Source organism: Talpa occidentalis, unplaced genomic scaffold, assembly GCF_014898055.3.
Source record: "Talpa occidentalis isolate TD23 unplaced genomic scaffold, MPIMG_talOcc4v2.1 talOcc4.9, whole genome shotgun sequence".
Taxonomy (NCBI): Eukaryota; Metazoa; Chordata; class Mammalia; order Eulipotyphla; family Talpidae; genus Talpa; species Talpa occidentalis.
In genome coordinates this window covers 35,547,564-35,562,242 of record NW_023605305.1, presented here as the reverse complement: position 1 = coordinate 35,562,242, position 14,679 = coordinate 35,547,564, and the positions used below count along the sequence as shown (strand labels likewise).

Sequence of the window (14,679 nt, the reverse complement as noted above, 5' to 3'; positions counted from 1 at the left end):
GGGAGGCGGCGATGCGCACGGCCGGAGAGACACGGAGGAGGAGACATGAGCCGGCGGGCGCCCGGACGGAGCGGCCGTGACGCGGGGGTGCTGCAGCCGCGCGCCCCGGCCCCGGAGCGCTGACCCCGGCTCGGCTCGCCCGCGCCCCGGCGGAGAGCGCGCCCGGCTCGCAGCTCGCGGCCCCGCCGCGCATGCCGCGCCGCGCCTGAGCCGGACCCGCGCGCGCCCTGACGGCCGGCCGGCCCCGCAGCCCCCGCTCCCCCGCGCCGGGCGTGCGCCCCTGCCCCGCGGCGGCCGCCCCCAGCCCCCGCGCCAGCCCGCAGGGCGCAGCGCTCGGGAGGAGCCGCGCGGGGCGCTGATGCCGCAGGGCGCGCCGCGGAGCGCCCCGGAGCAGCAGAGCCTGCAGCAGCAGCAGCAGCCGGCGCGCAGGGAGCAGCAGCAGCGGCGGCGGCGGCGGCGGCGGCGGCGGAGGCGCCCGGTCCCGGCCGCGCGGAGCGGACATGTGCAGGCTGGGCTAGGAGCCGCCGCCCGCCCCCCGCCCAGCGATGTATCCGGCGCCCTCCGCCTGCACTTGCCTGTAAGCGCCGCGCGCCCGCGCGCCGCCCGCCCGCCCCGCGGGGCCGTCTGTCGGGGCCGGGGCTCCGGGGCCGCCCCGCGCGGCGCCCCTGCCCGCCGCGTGTGTGTCCGTGTGTCTGTCCGCGCGCGCCGTGCTCGCGGCCACTGACCGCCTCTCCGTCTCTCCCCGCAGGTGTTTACACTTCCTGCTGCTGTGCTTCCAGGTACAGGTACGTGGGCTCCGGCTCGGGCCTCCCCCGCCCCCCGGCCGCCGGGCGCACGGCGACCCCCTCCCCCGGGCCGCGCCCCCTCCCTGCGCCCCACCCCTCCCGGGCGCCGAGCCCGTGCACCTGTTCCCAGGGCGCGGAAGGGCGGCTTCGGGCGCGCCCCGAGCGGGCGTGGACACTCCAAGGGCAGGGGCTGTGCGGCCGGCTCGGGCTGGCGCGCCCCGCTCGGCCCCGACCGGGGGTCTCCGCAGCCGCGAGCTCAGCCCTTGCAGAAGAGAGGGCCGGCTGCGCGCCCCGACCTCGGGAGGGGGGAGTCGAGACCCGGGGGTTTCTCTGCAGACCGTCCCTGAAGCTCTCCGCTTGCTCTTTCAAACAAAAAGGCTCTTTTCAGCCCAGTGGGTTTCGAGTCCAGGGAGAAAGCTTTAGTTGTAAATTACTCTGTGGTTTCAAAGGCGTTTGCAGGAGAGAGAGAGAGAGAGAGAGAGAGAGAGAGAGAGAGAGAGAGGAGAACTAGGGGAGACGGATGAGAGGGAGCAGAGAGCCGTGCCTGCACCCAGGGGCCTTTCTCCTGGCCCGCGGCGCTCCGCACACTCTTGCCCCAAGGTGGTGCAGCTCTCAGCTGGTTCCCCGCCTCGCTCCCCGCTCGCTGCTCTCGGTGAATCAGAAGAGGGCTTGGCGCTCAGCCTGGAAAGCACTTGCTAAAATCTGATCTGTTACTTCAGCAGCTTTCAGACTCGGGAAGGTCTTGGCACGCAGACAGTTGGAACGCTCCGGCTTCCAAAGCCATGGAAATGAAGGAAAAAGGAGGGGTGGAGGGAAAACGAAGAGGGAAAGAGGGAGCCGACTTCAGCCCGATTAGAACCAGACCAGGGCTGCCTTCGCCTGGGTGTGGTGGGGGGGGTGGGGGGGTGGGAAGGAAAGGGACCGGGAATTGCCAACTGTCCTGTCCCCCCCTCCAACCTAAACCTGAGAGGGAGGGGGCCTAGGAGCAGCTGGACTGGGGCCAAAAGAGATTGTCCCTTCCCCCTCTGGGTAGTGAAGGCAGGTGTCCTTATGGGGTGACAGAGGATGCCTAGGCCTTAGCCTTCCCCGTTCTGGACTTGCCCAGAGAGAGCCTTGAGTGGGGAAAATGGTGGTTCCCCCAGTTCTCTGGCCCAAGGGGTGTGTGGAGCGCTGCTGAAACCCAGTAGATCTTGCAATGTTTGGTGGTGGTGGTGGTGGTGGTGGTGGTGGTGGTGGTGTATCTGCTACCTCCCCTACCACTCCTGGGAGAGAGTTTTACCACCAGGATGGGCATGGAGTGGGGGGGAGGGCTAGTTGGGGCTGGAAGGATGGATGGATGGACAGACGCATGGGTTCTCTGCTCCTGTTGGCCAGGCTGGGGTCCCCAGTGACTCCTTGAATCAATATGACTGGAGTCAGTAAGTCAAGACTGGCTGTTTGCCAAAGCAGATGTGACCCTGCGTGGTGATGGGGGCAGGGTTTGGGGGGTGGGGAATCACTGGTGTCACAGAGAGAGGCCAGTGCCAGGCATGGCCTGCTTGGTTTGCAGCTGAGGCCCCAAGCAGAGGGCAGGCCCTGGTGTCACTCCGGGGGGTCTGCTTGTCTGACCTGGGTGAGAGCTCTCTTCCTGGGGGTGGGGGACAATGAGGTGAGCCTGAAGGTAGAGAGATGGCTGTGGACCTTGCTGTCCATGCCTTTTGCTGCCTGCTGCCTCTGGGTGCTTGAAGTGGGGCCCGGGGAGGGGGTGGCTGCTGTGTGGTCTTTATGTTCTCTGGGGGAGTCTGAGGGAGGGAACCTGGATTCCGCATCCCACCTCCACCTCCACCAGCCTCTCGGGAGACAGCTTGGGTGGCCCATCTAGTTAGGTCCATGTGGGTTAGGCCTTCAAGAAGGTGAGGGAGCCTCCCCTGCCTTTCCCCCATCCGAACTGCCATAGGATCGATGTCTTTAACCTATGGTTCATGCACCCTTGTGTTATCTAAGGACAGGTTTATGAGGGAGGAAACATCACAGGAAAAATGGTGTCCCGATGTGCTTGTGTTTGGGAAAGGGTTCTCAAGTCTGTGATTCCCAGGAGATAAAGAAACACTGCTGCCAGGGGCTACCTGCAAGGTTGGGAGGCTTATGGCCCCCTTCGTGCTCCAGCAACAAACGTGGAGGTAGAGGGAGGGCAGGCCTGCATGGGAGTTACCAGGAGTCTGATGTTGGCTTCCGGGAGAGGAGGGTGGTCTTCCTGGGCAGGGTACGCTTAAAGGGTGGTTGATCTTGAGATCGCCCTTGGTGCTCAGGGGCCAGGTCAGGCCTCCCTGCACGGTGGGAAGGACAGAGAGCTTTGCAATCTGGCAGCAGGGCCTGCACCCAGGCGCCATCTTTCCCCCTCGGGGAAAGCTTCCTCGTGGTCTTTAGGGAATGGATACACCTATGCTCTTCCCTACCCGCCCTGTGTTTCAGGGGACTGGTCCAGGCTTAGCAATGGCGCTTGTGGGCTCCTCCCCTCTGCCCATCCAACAGCCACAAGACCCAGAGTGGACTCCCCCCAATCCCCAGCCACATTTTCTTGAGCACATTCAATGCCAGACCCTGCCCTCCCCCTCCCTCCATGTGGTGAGCCCGCCCTCACCCTCTGGCCACCCCGGGAAGTGGGAAGCTGGGAATTTAATAAAATCCCTTCTCCACATGACTTGGGACTCTGTGGATAGCTCAAATCGGAAGAATTTATAAAATTTCCAAGGGGAGCAGGCGGCGTGACCAGTAAATTGCTTTTCTGCACTTGGCTGAGCGCTGACAATGACACCGGGCTGGGCCTTTCACGCAGCTCGGCCGGCACCTGCGTGACATTGTTCCTGCCGCCAGGCTCGGCTAGGTCCTGGCCTTCCCCAGACAGGCCAGGCGTGAGGCGGGCCAGCACAGGGGGGCTGCCACCGGCCTCTCCTCCCTCCTGCAGGGGCCACTTCCTCTCCTTCCTCTCTCACCGCTGGCATGTGTTCAAGTTTGGAAGTTCCTTCCACGCCCCCTTGGGCCTGACCAACCCCCACACCTGACCTCTTCCATGAGGTTCAGACCCTTTCTTTAAGCTGGCTAGCTAGCACGGGGAAGCCTGAGACAGAGTCTGTGGGACATGAGGAGGACGGGAAACTATCCTATTGGATAGTGTTTTAATTTCCTAAAGTACTAAATCCATCTGTCTGTCTGTCCATCTACCCTCTGGTCGGGTATTCATACAACAAATAGTGGCTGGCAGTCTACTTTTTGCTGTTCTGGCTTCTTGCAAGGCCATGAGAATCTGGATTCAAGGTTCTGTATTCTTTCTACCACACCAGGCAGGCTTTTCAGAAAGAATACTGAAATTAGTCAGAAAGGGAACTGAGAGGAAAATGGAGTCCCAACAGGCACGTTTGTGAAGGACCCTGGTGGATTGTCACTATATGATCCCCATGGGGGTGGCGGGTGATGATCAGAATCCAGGAGGACTGTTGAGAACATCATATGACTCAGACTGCAGACCCTGCCTGATTTCCTGGAATGTTCTGGTCTCAAAGGGTCCTAGAGCCAGAGGGGAGTGTTTTGTTGCGGGGAGAGGTTAGCTCAGGAGAGGATTCAGCATTCCCCTCCTAGCTTCTTTCCTAGTGTGGACGGGGAGGAGGCACCAAGCCAGCATACCTGCTGCCCAAGAGTATCACCGGGCTCTGAGATAAGGAGGTGAATTTTTATTTTATTTTTACTTTTTAAAAAAGATTTATTTATTTATGCATACAAGAACTGGGGTGTAGGCCAGCGGTGCAGGGGGTGAAAGGATTCACTAGAGACAGAGCGGGGAGCAGAACAGGCAGACTGACTGAAATACACTGCTGAGGGGAGCAGCGGGTGAGACAGGAGAGGTCTGCTGCGCCATGTGGGTAGCTCCCCGGCCAGCTGCGGATTGATCTCGTGCTGCAGTGACTGTGGATAGCTTCACAGTGCTGATGTTTAACCCCTTGCACCACCAGGGAGGGTGATGTTTTTAAAAAGTTCTTGTCATTGGCAGTACTGCTGTCAGTAGGCTGGAGCTTGTGTCAGGGCCACAGCGCTGCTTCCGTCCTGCCCAGGGCAACTCTGAGGCCCATTGGGTAGCCAAAGGGAGATGGAGGAGCACAGGGAGGAGAACTTTTGATCTTGCTTTCCTGCAGAAAAATGGTGGGTGAGGGAATTGGGGTGCAGATCCATCTTGGTAACAAGGACACTCTGAGGTGTCACAGGTATTAGGTGACAGGTGTTTTCTCACGTGTCCAGGCTAAGCTCCACAAGCCTGGAATTAGGGAATGCTGTGATGTGTGCCATAACCTGCTGTGGTCATGCAACAGGAACAGGCAGAGCTGGATTCAAGAGTGGCGTGCCAGCTCTGGAACCCAGGCTTATAGAAAAGCTGCTCTGGGTCACTAGAGTCCGCCTGCCTGGTTCTGCCTTGGGCTTGTCTTTGCTATGTGACCTCAGGCAATTTACTTAACCTCTCTAGGCCTCAGCTTTTGCATCTGTAAAGCAGGAAATGAAAAAAATCAATTAGCCTGTCCTACTTCCTAAGGGTGAAGCAGGGGTGTGCTAGTGAGCTCTGAACTCTTGCTTCAAAACCAAGCCACTCCTGTGCTCTCACCCTGAGAGGCTTCCATTACCCAATCTGATGAACCTCTGTGCACCCGTGTTTTTTGCTGGGTCTGCCCTCCCACTTGCAAAGATCATGGCCAAGTAGTCAGTGGTGGGATAACACCAAGGGCCCTGCAGCCTGGGCAGGGCTATGGGACTGCCACGGAGCCTGTTGCCAGCATTTTGGGCTGAGTATAGGGATTGGCTCTGGAACATCAATGGGTAAGCGGGCCCTTGGGGCTTTAGTCAGTCTTGCTGGTAGGGGTTGGAAGATGTTTGGGTTTCCTTTGCTCTGTCTAAATTAGCAATCAGCAATCCTCCATTTAAAATGCTGGGGTGCCAAGAATGGAGCTTAGTGAAAGCCCCTGTGGTGCACAGAGCAGAGACACTCTCAGGAACCCTGGGTTCCAGCCCTGCTTCTGTCACCTGCTCCTTGCATGACTGCCCTCGCTATGCCTCAGTTTACCCACCTACGTGTCAGTGAGGTGAGCTAGGTGGCTTCCGGTAACTCAAATGCGTGAACTTTGGCACCAGAAAGCTGCTGAGACTAGCAGCTTTCAGCAAATTTCTTTTTTAAATTTAATTTTATGTATTTATGCATACAAGAACTGGGGTACAGGGGGTATGTGTGAGAGGATTCACCAGAGACAGAGTGAGGAACAGAACAGGCAGACTGACTGAAATACACTGCTGAGGGGAGCAGCAGGTGAGTCAGGAGAGGTCTGCTGCGCCATGTGGATAGCTCCCTGGCCAGCCAGGTATCGAACTCTGCTGCAGAGGCTGCAGATAGCTTCATAGTGCTGTGCTTAACCCCTTGTGCCACCAAGGAGGCCTCAGCAAATTTCCTAGTTTTCACCCCTGTGTACCTCTTAATGTACACCCCCGTAAAATGGTGAGGGACCTGTTTCTTAAGGATTACCATAAATACCAAATGAGATAATGCCTGGAGTAGCTTGCTCTGTGGCTAACACACATGATTAATAGTGACTGCTTCATCAATTATGTGCTCTGTGTGTGTTAGGTATATAACCTGCCACAGATTTCATGAATACAATAAGGTCTCCTCCAGCCTGACTTGGAAGTTCAGACTTTGGACCTAGGTCTGGATTTAATCCTGTTGCACCACTCATAGGCTATGAGGACTTGGGCAAGATCCTGAGTCTCTGTCTCCTCATCATGTAGGAATAGGAGAAATAATGCATTCTCTTGGCCTCTTGGGAGGAGTAATTGAAGCCATGTCTTGGACTTAGTATGCCATAGGTGCCCATTTATGGTGCAGCTTTTCATTAGCAATCAGCAAACATCTTGAGGATGTTTGCAGCATGGCTGGCTTTGGACTGGATCTTGGGGCCATGAAGAAGGCCTCCAGTCTTCAGTATTTTCCTCAGTATTCTCTGGAAAGAGATGACTGACCCTTTGGGCAGTTTTATTTATCACCCTGCCTTCCCTCCATCCCACTGTGTCTTTAACCCCTTAACACTTTGTCACTGTAGGGGCTCACAGGGATGCATAGGAGCTCGGGATCTATACCTAGCCCGCCCCACCTTGCCACTTGGTAGCCATATGATTGAATGAATTAAGCCTTTCTGTGGCTCATCTTTTATATGGGCATCCGGCTAGAACCATCCTCTTGGGGTTGCTGTAAGGGTGAATTGCGGCCTCCTGGGGAAAGCACTTGGCAAGGCGCCCAGCTCATTATGAGTGTTGAGTAAATGTGAGCCACAGTTACACATTTGACTCTGGCTTGTCCTGAGGCTGGCTTGTCCACCAGCTCATAATTCCTGGAAGTCAAGGGAGGCTGGACCCATCCCTTGGGCACCACAGTAGCTGGCACAGACCTGATGTGCAATGAATGTGGGGCCAGTGAGGAGCTTCTCTGGGGGTTGAACACCTGGATTGAGACCTCCTCCTGGTGCCCTGTGCTGGACTGCAAGGGGCTCAGGACTTGTCCCGGCTCTCAAGGACTTTAGAGAAATCAGAGGGATCTGTACAGAGGACGAGGGCTCGAGGATTCTGTGGGTTCTCTAAGGACAGGCCCTCAACCAGACCCTGGAGCAAGTGGATCTGGCTGGGAAAAAGATTTTGAAATAGGAGCAAGCCAGCAAAGATGCTGTGAACCACTGTGTGTGAGTGCGCATGCTTGCTCACACACTCAGGGGACTTCAAGCCAGTTGGGGCAACTGAAGCACAGAATTTGGGAATGGGGGGGTAATGTCAAAGGCCATAGTGGGTATATATCAATGGTCTTGACATGCAAGACTACTCTTCCCACCCAGGGACTTTAAGGGAGAGGGAATTAAGATGAGTGTTGCTGGGGTCCTGCCCCCTCCTCCAGGCTGACTCCAGGGTTAACTGCCAGTGGTACCCATATTGACCGTCTGTATGAAGGCCGATGCTTGGGGAGAGGGAGATCCCTGTTACCTGCTGTAGGTGGCAGTGCCCCCTCCCATGCTGATGCCTGGGCCCTGCCAATCAATACATATTGATAGCCCTGGAGCTTAATGGACAGGCGTAGGTGGGGTCGGGGGGTGACTGAGCCCTTTACTGCATCACTCGGTACTGGCTGAGTTGGGTGTGGAGTGTGTGACGAGAGAGGGTAAGAAGTCTGGAGCTGAGGGGTGGGTGGGGGCAGCAGTTTGAGCCAAACTCGGGGTCAGGGGTGGGCCAGACCTTCCTCCACCCCTTTCTGTCCACGGGTGCCAGCTGGGGGAGATTCACGGACTCTGGAGCCAGAGAGTGGGTTTGGATCTTGGCTGTGTCACTTTACAACTAGGGCCAGTCCCTTGGCCTCTGTATGTCTCCCCTTGTCATGGGGATGTTAAATGTTCTGACCTGCCCAGGTTCTGCAAGAAGGAAGGAGTCTGGAAAGTGCTTAGCTCGGGCCCTGACTCAGAGCAAGTGCCCAGTCAGTGGAGCCAACGTGAGTTTTGCTCTCAACATAATTATAATCCATGGAGCACTGTGGCTGGCAGGGACTCGTGGGCCTGAGTCCAGGCCGGCTCTCGAGGAAGAGTTTGGGGAGCTGTGTTTTGGGATGCAGAGGGGGACTGACTTTATCAGGGACCACTCCTGGAGGGGGGTGCAAGTCTCAGGTTTGAATCCAGAATTTGGAGGCGTCTGAAAGCCCTTGGCACTGCCGGCCGATGCTGCTGCTGGAGGAGGAGGCAGGCGGTGGTGGAATGTGGCCGGAAGTCTGTGGGCTGCCCCTCCTGGGACTGGCGCGACCCTCCCTTTCTGGGCAGGCTGCCTGGAGACAGGGGGCACAGCTTGTATGAGGCCTCAAGGATGGGGACCTGGCGGGAGGGGGCAGTCTGACCCCATCCTCCTCTCTTGGGTGGGGGGAGTAAGCTCCAGGCCTTCAGCGCTTTCATGTTTAATCCCCTGCCCCCCACCCCTGCCTCAGCTATGGCTGGTGGCCAGAACCAATTGCTGTCCTGAATAGAGGAAAAGGGGGTGGAGGAGAGGGGGATGGAGGCAGGCATGGGGGAGGGGGTGGTGGGGGAGCAGGATTTTGAATCTTGATTTCTTTTCTCACCAACTCCGTGACTTTGGACACATCGCCTCTCTAAGCCTCAGTTTCCTCATCTGTAAAATGGGGATGATGATCATACCAACTCCTAGAACTGCTCTGGGGTTACCTGGGATGATTTACCTAAAGTGGTTCTTAGCTCAATGAGTAGTGGTTACTTAGAAAACAAAAGAAACAAAAAGACGAGCAGAATAGCCATAGCTGTTGTTACTAACATCTTCTTTTCTTGATAAATTTTTTGAACCATCCCAATTCTGCTGATGAAAAAACTGAAGATCAAAGAAATCAGTTGTTGATTTGGGGTGAGTCAGGCGAGACTTGAAGTCAGTTAGTGACCTCAGGTGTGTGTGTGTGTGCGTGTCTGCTGTGTGTGTGCCCTGTGTACCGTGGCAGATGTCTGTGGGAGCATGACCCCAAGGAAAGGAAGCCCTCCCAACACACCTTTAGAGGCATGGGTGGGTGACAGGCTGAAGACTTCAGCCAGAGAGTAGAACAGGGGCCATTGGATGTCCCCTTGGGAAGGGGGATCTGGATTGATGTCTGGGAACTGGCATTGAGGAGGGGCTCACCCCCACCGCTCTCATCCCATGGCATTTTCCAGCAATGTGCTTAAGGGAGGAGGCTCAGAAGGTAGGTGGGGCCAGATCAGCAGGGACATTGTCCTGTGGCTAGTGGGGACCCTGGTGGATTCTGGAGCAGAGAAAGGGCTCCTCCTTATGTGTTAGGGGGATGAGAGCAAACAGCAGAACTTGGGCCCTGACCCACTGAGAACTTGGAGTGGGGGCACACTGCGGGGAGATATGACCTGTCATTGTGCAGTTCCTGGATTGGGGGTGGGTAAAGTTTTCCACCACAGCCCAAGTCCTCAGGGCAATTGGGATTGTAGGTTGGAAGCCTGGGAACTCCACTGTAGATCACCCCTTCTGTGGGAAAAGCTACCCAAAAGATCATCCATGAGCATAGGATAGGGGAGGACAGTGACAAAAGGCATCTTTGCCCTGTACAAGGAGCCATGGTTTCTGTGCCAGGGCCTGCTCACTGTAGTTTTTTTTCTCACACCGCAGCCTTTTAACACCTGTGGTGACAGTGCCACCTGGATGGGTGCAAGGCAGGCAGAGAGCAGCTCTGACTATTTGGGGGAGGCTTGGTAGACGGGCCCCCTCTTAGCCATAAAGCCAAGTGACTGGTCACCCAGCTAGCAGGAGAGGAGGTGGGGAGAATGTTCCCGTGGGGAAGCAGAGCCTCTGAGGTCCCGTCTGTGAAATGGGCTCTACCTGCACGAGTGCCTTTCTTGCTTGCAGGGCTTCTTGGCAAGGGCCTGGCACGGAGGCAAGCTCAGCAGTGGAGAGCTTTAGAACACTCCCTGCCATCCCTTCATCAGGCCCTCTGCTTGCCTGACTATAAATGGTGGGCCTGATTTTGGCTGCCTGGTTTCCCTCATTCTAGCCACTGTCACTTAGCATACATTGCTGGGTGCTTTCTGGGGGCAGTGTTGCAGATCTAGCTAAGGGGAATGATACTAGCTAAGCTGAACTCTGGGGACAGTAAGTCGTGTCCAGAGGCCCTAACTCAGCCTGGTGAGGGGGCCAGGAAAGGCTTCCGGGGTGGGACCTGAAGGCGGGTGTCAGCTGGCAGAGGAGGCAGGGGCCCTGGGCAGAGCACACAGCTCATGCAAAGGCCTAGAGCCCACCAGAGGTCTTGCCCAGGAAGTCTGGGGATCTCCCTGCCTTTTTAGGAGAAGGACAGACTCTGTTTTCATGTCAGAGGCCCACCCCACTACATCTCTTGGGATTGATCTGGCTGGAGTGTGGCTGAGATGGGAGAAGTCGGGCAAGATGGATTGTTCCCCCTGCGTCCCAGGGAAGGGCCACTGGATTGCCCCTGCTGACCCTGGGTCACCCACGCTGCCTCTGTCCAGTGGGCCAGGGAGAAAATCGTTAATGGGAGGCTGGCTTCTGGGGCAGGGCAGCTCCCCTTGGGGACCTGGGGTGAGGAGATTGGTTTGACCTCTGGTCGATAAGGTTTCCTGTGAGCAGGAGGAGAGTTGGAGGACAGAGGGGAGCCAGAGGCCCGCCCTTGGGGGAGGGGCCGGGGCCAGGCAGCCTTAGGAAGTCATTCCAGGAAGGTGGGTGGCCCTTGGTGAAGGGGTCTTCAGGACAAATGCCTACCAGATACGGGCCTCAGGGGACCCTGGAGCATGTAGGCATGAAGAGGTGGGTCCTGGGTTTCAGATCTTGGATGGGAATAGTGATGTGGCCTGGACGGAGAGTAATGGAAGTGGACTTAACTTATCTGAGCCTCAGTTTCTACATCTGTTAAGTGGGAGCGATAAGTATTCATGCGTTGCAGGGTTGTCGAGACTATTAAAAGCTGTCATATCTTCTCAAACTGTAATCTGTGCTGCCATGTGTGGGGTTGGTGGGGAGGTATGTGTGTGGGGCCTGGGGTGTGTGGAAGCGTGGCCCACTTGCGTCTTGTCTGGTTTGCAGGGCTTCCCTGAGAAACTCTTAAAAGGTCCCTATTATTCCCGTACTGAGTGTTTACCCTGACCAGGCACTGTTCTGAGACTTTCTATGTTTAATCATAACAGCTGCTCGTAAGGTGGCTGCTCTTAGCATCATTCTCATTTTACAGGTGAGGAACCTGAGGCACAAGGCAGTTAGTAACGTGCCTAGGTTCTTAGCTAGGGAGTGGCAAGAGCTGGGATTGGAAATCAGTGGTGGAAACCAGCAGGGTGGGGTTCAATGCAGAGTGTGGGAGCTGCCTAGGACTCACTGGCTTTGCCTCTGTGTAACCCTGCCAGTTCAACTGCAGAGCCGTAGCCTCCCCATCTGTAATGCTTGTGTGCTGAGCCTGAGATTGAGGGTTAAACATGCAGTGCGGCTGAGGTGCTTGTGGGGCCCTGGCTGGAGAATGAGGACATGTGCAGGTCAGTGAGGGGACAGAGATCCTGGGCCGAGCATGGGGTATAGCAATGTGGTCCCTGCACTCAGGGCTTCCAGAACTGCTCAGCTCTGTGATAAAGATGGGGTGGCACAGCCATACAATTAGCAAGACATAGAAAAACCTAACATAATGCTAAATGTAATGACAGAACTCTGAGTCTTTTCGATGCTCATTCATTCATTCATTCATCCATCAAATGTTTGCATTTCTGCTCTGCTACATGCTGGGATATGGTAGCAAGCAAGAAAGAAGGTGCCAGCCTTCATGGTGCCCCAATTTTACTGCATATGTGTGGGATGAATAAAAACCAGATAAGTGGCTGTTCTTATCAGGTTGATAAGTGCTAGACAGGAAAGTGAGTGATGGTAGAGCATTGGGGATGACAGAGGTGGTGGTGGCTGCCTCAGAAAAGTGTCAAGGGGGGGCGCACTGTCTCTGAATGTGTCATCTGGGCAGAGATCTAATTGAAGTAGAAGAGTCAGAAGGTAAAAATCTAGGGAAAGGTATGGAAACCAATGGGAAAGCAAGTGCAAAGGCCCTGAGGTGGGTGTGTGTTCTGTGTTGGGAATGTTCAGAGGCACAAAAAGGCAGCCCATGTAACTGGTGGGAGTTGAAGGAGGGAAACCAGCCCTCATCTCGCAGCATTTGAGGCCACATGGGCCCCTTGCTCTAAGAGTGACGGGAAGTCCTGGAGAGTGTGCAGGGGAGACCATCTGAGGTGACTGGATTTGGAGGATAGATTCCCAGGAGGCAAGAGTGGACTGGTGAGGGGAGGGTGCAGGTTTTTCTGGGGAGAGGCTGTTTTCAGGGAGATTGGAGAGTTCTTGTCAGTACAGCCAGAGGCGGCTCCTAGAGGATGGGGTCAGACAGGAGCTAAACCTTAAGGAATACAGGGAATTCCAATGAGAGAGACAAAGTGAAAGCTTCTACACGAAGGGCCCAGGATGAGGGCAAATGCTTGGTAGTGCAAAGGAGCATGAAGACCCTTGGGGCATCGAGAGGAGACCCCCAGCATCAGCTCTGGGGAGAAGTGACTGTGCACTCCAGCCCATTTGTTCTCAGGATGAGCCCTGCCAGGTCTCCCTCCCTGCCCACTGGGGACCCCAACAGCTAGCTGCCCTCTCCCTCCTCCATCTCCATTTGGATTAGGGTACCTCTACTGTGCTCGTTTTATCCTCAGTGTCTGGATAGACTCTGTTTTACCGAGAAGGAAGTAGAACAAATATCCGCTCCACACTTCTTGCTCTCACTGGCGGTTGCGGTGGAGATGGCAAGCTTTATTGCCAAGCAGATCTAGGCCTCATTTTTGCTTTGCTGCTTCCTGGCTAGGCCACCTTGGGTGATTCGTCTCGCCTCTCTGAGCCTCAGTTGCCTCATCTGTGTGCTGGGGCTGGTAGCGGGGCCGTTGTGAGTGTGTGCTGAGGCCTGGCTCTTGTAGAGAATGTGGCTCTGTCTGCAGGGGACCCAGGGCTTCCAGGGGGACTCACTGATACCCTTTCCCTGCCCAGGTGCTGGTGGCCGAGGAGAACGTGGACTTCCGCATCCACGTGGAGAACCAGACGCGGGCTCGGGACGATGTGAGCCGTAAACAACTGCGGCTGTACCAGCTCTACAGCCGGACCAGCGGGAAGCACATCCAGGTCCTGGGCCGCAGGATCAGTGCCCGCGGCGAGGATGGTGACAAGTATGGTAGGTGTCAGCCCCCTCAGCCCCTACACCGTGCACACATGTCTCCCGGCCTCCAAGGCCTCAGATTCAAATCCCTTCTCTGCCACGTCCTGGCTGTGTGATCTTGCACCTGGCTCTGAGCCTTCCTGGACCTTGAGTTTTCTCATCTGTAAAATGGGGGTGCACTAGTACATCCCTGAGCATCTTGTGGAGAATGCTAACTGGAGATGTGAAAAAAAAAGTGCTTTTGCTGATAAATACCCCATAAATGGCAGTTGTCCTGGGGGATCAGAGGCTGGCCTGGGGACAGCCTGACACAGGTGGTTGCTCCATGTGGCATTGCTTTGCCAGCCCTGGGTTTACATACTTGGAGGGATGTTGGAGGGGAGCTTCTAATTTATGCTTTTTGGTTGCTGCTTGTGGTGACAGAAACTGGCCTGGCGTGTGTGTGTGTGTGTGTGTGTGTGTGTGTGTGTGCCGTGAGCTTGAACACCTGTGAGGCATGGGGACAGCACCCTAAGCCACCATCCTCCTGACCTGCTCTTGACCCTAGAACTGTCTGATACTCCTCTGGGATGTTTTGGGAACCACCTGCTTCATGCTGCCTCCCCCGGAGCCTGGGGGGAGTGAGACACCCTTACTCCCGTCCCTCCTCATGTCCCCAGCAACAAAGTCCTCAGTAGTGAGCCAGACAGACAGGACCCTCCCTGCACAGAGCTCAAAGGGGCTCTGGGGGCCAGATCCTGAGCGGATACTGCCTGTGCCCCCACTGGCTCCTGCTTTCTGTGGCTCAGGTAGGTGTCCTAGACCCCAGATGTCAAAGGGTGGGAGCTGGGGCTGTGGGTGGCTCCGGCGCAGGGCTATGGCCTGGTCGGCGGGTGCTCTGCAGGCTGCCAGCCTAGGCTTTTCTGGGATGATGCCCCCCTACCCACTGGCCCCTGCCCATTGCAGTCAAGACATGACAACAAGACAGATCATTTCTTGGACCTTTTATCTTGGACACCATTTATTTTCCCTCAGCCCCGGGGCAGGACTGACCTCATGGTAGGGCCCAAGTGTGGCAGCTGCACCATCACTGGGGGCTGGGCCAGGCCAGGCTGGGCAGGGCTGAACCACGCTGGGCTCCGGCATCTC

At 56.4% G+C, this 14,679-nt stretch overlaps 1 protein-coding gene across 1 annotated transcript in view; it reads left to right on the top strand.

Annotated features, from left to right (window-relative positions):
• Window positions 1-14,679, top strand: part of FGF18 (fibroblast growth factor 18) — a 32,345-nt gene continuing 17,666 nt past the window's right edge. The window contains exons 1-3 of the mRNA XM_037500332.1: window positions 1-577; window positions 749-785; window positions 13,386-13,566. Coding sequence (XP_037356229.1) covers window positions 546-577; window positions 749-785; window positions 13,386-13,566 — 250 coding nt within the window. The 5' untranslated portion in view covers window positions 1-545. The remainder of the gene's footprint in view (window positions 578-748; window positions 786-13,385; window positions 13,567-14,679) is intronic.